General features: G+C 38.4%; 1 protein-coding gene across 1 annotated transcript in view; it reads left to right on the forward strand.

The window, feature by feature from the left end:
- RHEB (Ras homolog enriched in brain) overlaps positions 1–2438 on the forward strand; it is a 36250-nt gene that overhangs the window by 28973 nt on the left and 4839 nt on the right. Inside the window, exon 7 of the mRNA XM_009322508.1 lies at positions 472–553. Within this exon, the coding sequence (XP_009320783.1) occupies positions 472–553 (82 nt within the window). The remainder of the gene's footprint in view (positions 1–471; positions 554–2438) is intronic.

Raw genomic sequence — 2438 nt, forward strand, 5'->3', positions numbered from 1 at the left:
AATGCGCTAGTTTTGTTCTTGGCTTTCTGTAACTAAAATCAAATTGTAGGTTAAAATAAGGTACTGGCAAAGGAATTGTGTCCAGAATGTGAACTAGGAGCCATGAACTTTTGCTGCAGTGTTGATTCTTGTTATAAGGTTCCAGGGACGGTCACTTAACACTCCCCCACCCCCCAAAAACAAGTAACAGAAGTGTATTTTTCACAACTGTAAAATACCAGATTATATTACAGATTATGAAAACAAAGCAATACTTTGGGACAACTGTTCTTCAACACATAGCAGTTTTACCTGGCCCAGTACAAATACACTTACTTGACAGCAGCCAAAAGCAAATGCTCCGGGTCGGACTTCACAAAACATTCCTTTTACATGCATTTATGTGCCTCAGTACTCTGAGGACTTTCCTGATGTATCATGCTCCAATTCTTTTGCAACTTATAAAGAAATATACGTTTTTTCTTTGGTCAGGGTGATCAGCTATGAAGAAGGGAAAGCTTTAGCAGAATCCTGGAATGCAGCTTTCTTGGAATCTTCTGCTAAAGAAAATCAGGTAATGCATTTAAGATTCACTTTATTTGAATAGCAATGTAATGGAATGACTCGTAATTTCACTTAATAAAGGAAGCAAAAATATTTGCACGTACTCTGCAATGATTAGAAGCAAAATGACTGTCTGCATTCAGGTTTATGTATACAAGTTTTGCCATGCAACTGTAAATGGAAGGAGGAAGTGAGGAACTGAAAGTTAAGCTTCTCTGAACATAGCAGAACAGTTAGTGACGAACTAAAGCTCGAATGTGTGTGGTGGGTGGAACAGGGTCTGTGATCTGCTCTAGTTACCTTAAATAGGAGGTCATTGCGGTTGCAAAGGACTGAGTTGGTGTAAGGGGATGAACCTCGCATTTTAAGGTGCTAGGCGAGGCTTGGTCTCTCTAATGTAGGGAATAATCGTTTTGTGGGTCCATGGAGAAAAAAATACCAAACAAAAACCAACGGAAAAATGTTAGAATACAGCCGGGGCTGTCGGACACTACTGTGATACAGCTGTAGTGACGTTGCACAATCTGACCCAATATAACCCACACACATTTACACTCGTTGGTTTCCTATCACAGCAAGAAAGTGTTTAATTACATGTCAAATAACACCTTATCCTTGGTTGCTCTAACTAACTTTCTTTAAAATGCTTCCTAAATACGTTCTGGTATTCGAGTTTGTTCCTGTGGCTGTTAATAATACTTTGTCATTGATTTGACACCTTGCATATCTAAGCTACAAAAGCCTCCTAGTTCAGGCTTGAAGTAATGGATAACTGCTGTGGATTGGGGTGTGGGGGTGTGTGTGCCTTTTTTTTTCTTCTCTCTCTCTTTTTTTCCTTATTTTTTCTCTGTAGGTCTCAACAGCATCAAAGCTTTTATTTTTTTGAAATACAGACATAGGATAAGGTCAAAAGGACGTTGTTAGGCTAGTTTCAAACAAATGAGTCCTTATGCAGAAGAAGCGCTTACCTTGTCTCATATTTAACCTAGCATATCACATCCTTGGCCTCCTTGATAACATCAGCACAATCAAAAGGGCAATCCTATAGCTAGGACAGGACCTGTTCAAGCAGCCTTTCTTTCCCTCTCCCCTGTCCCCAAAATGAAAACAAACAGCTTTTGTCCAATGTCTGTTGTCAACAATTCTACAAGTTACTTGGGTAAAGTTGGATTTTCCCTGGAAGAAAAATTTGGAGGTTTTTTTCCTCCAGATATGGAATACTTGAACTTAGCCAGAAACAGAAGTACTGATAAACTAAGACTTGCATTAACCTTGTCAAAATTGAGCATGATGAAAGCATGAAATGTCTCAATACCTTCTTTCTGTGCTGCAGAGCTTCAAATGCATACCCAAGGAAACTAAATTGACAGTGTAAAGAATAAACCAGTTAAAAGCATCTGATTTTTTTCCTCCCTTTATTTTAAACAACTTCATACTTCTGGATTAGGCAAAACTATTGCCTGCACTCTTTTTCTTTTGGCCTAGGTTCGCAATGTGTAACAGCGTAGCAATTCATATCTAGCAGAATATCTTACCGATAACTTTTCTGAAGTTTGTATTGTCCTTGGTTCAAGAAAAAAAAAAAGTTGGGTATATTTATGCAAAGAAGCTACAAGCTTTATATGATGCTTGGCGTGTCTTGCATATTAAATTGCTGCACTAACAAAGTCCCATTGACTGCCATATATTTGTGTCTGTTCCTTAGTCTCAGACTGTATCAAGTTATGCTGCCAGCTGAAATTTCTGTTGCAAACTTTGTAGCCTTCGGGGAAATCAGAATGGCAATTGTATGTCAGATATTCAAAATTCGGTACAGTCCTGTACAAATCCCACAAAAAATCAGAAGTTGTATTCATTCTTGCTGTCAAAGTTGTTCTTCCCAGGTCTTCCTTTCA

Source organism: Pygoscelis adeliae, unplaced genomic scaffold (genome assembly GCF_000699105.1).
Source record: "Pygoscelis adeliae isolate BGI_AS28 unplaced genomic scaffold, ASM69910v1 Scaffold123, whole genome shotgun sequence".
Lineage (NCBI taxonomy): Eukaryota > Metazoa > Chordata > Aves > Sphenisciformes > Spheniscidae > Pygoscelis > Pygoscelis adeliae.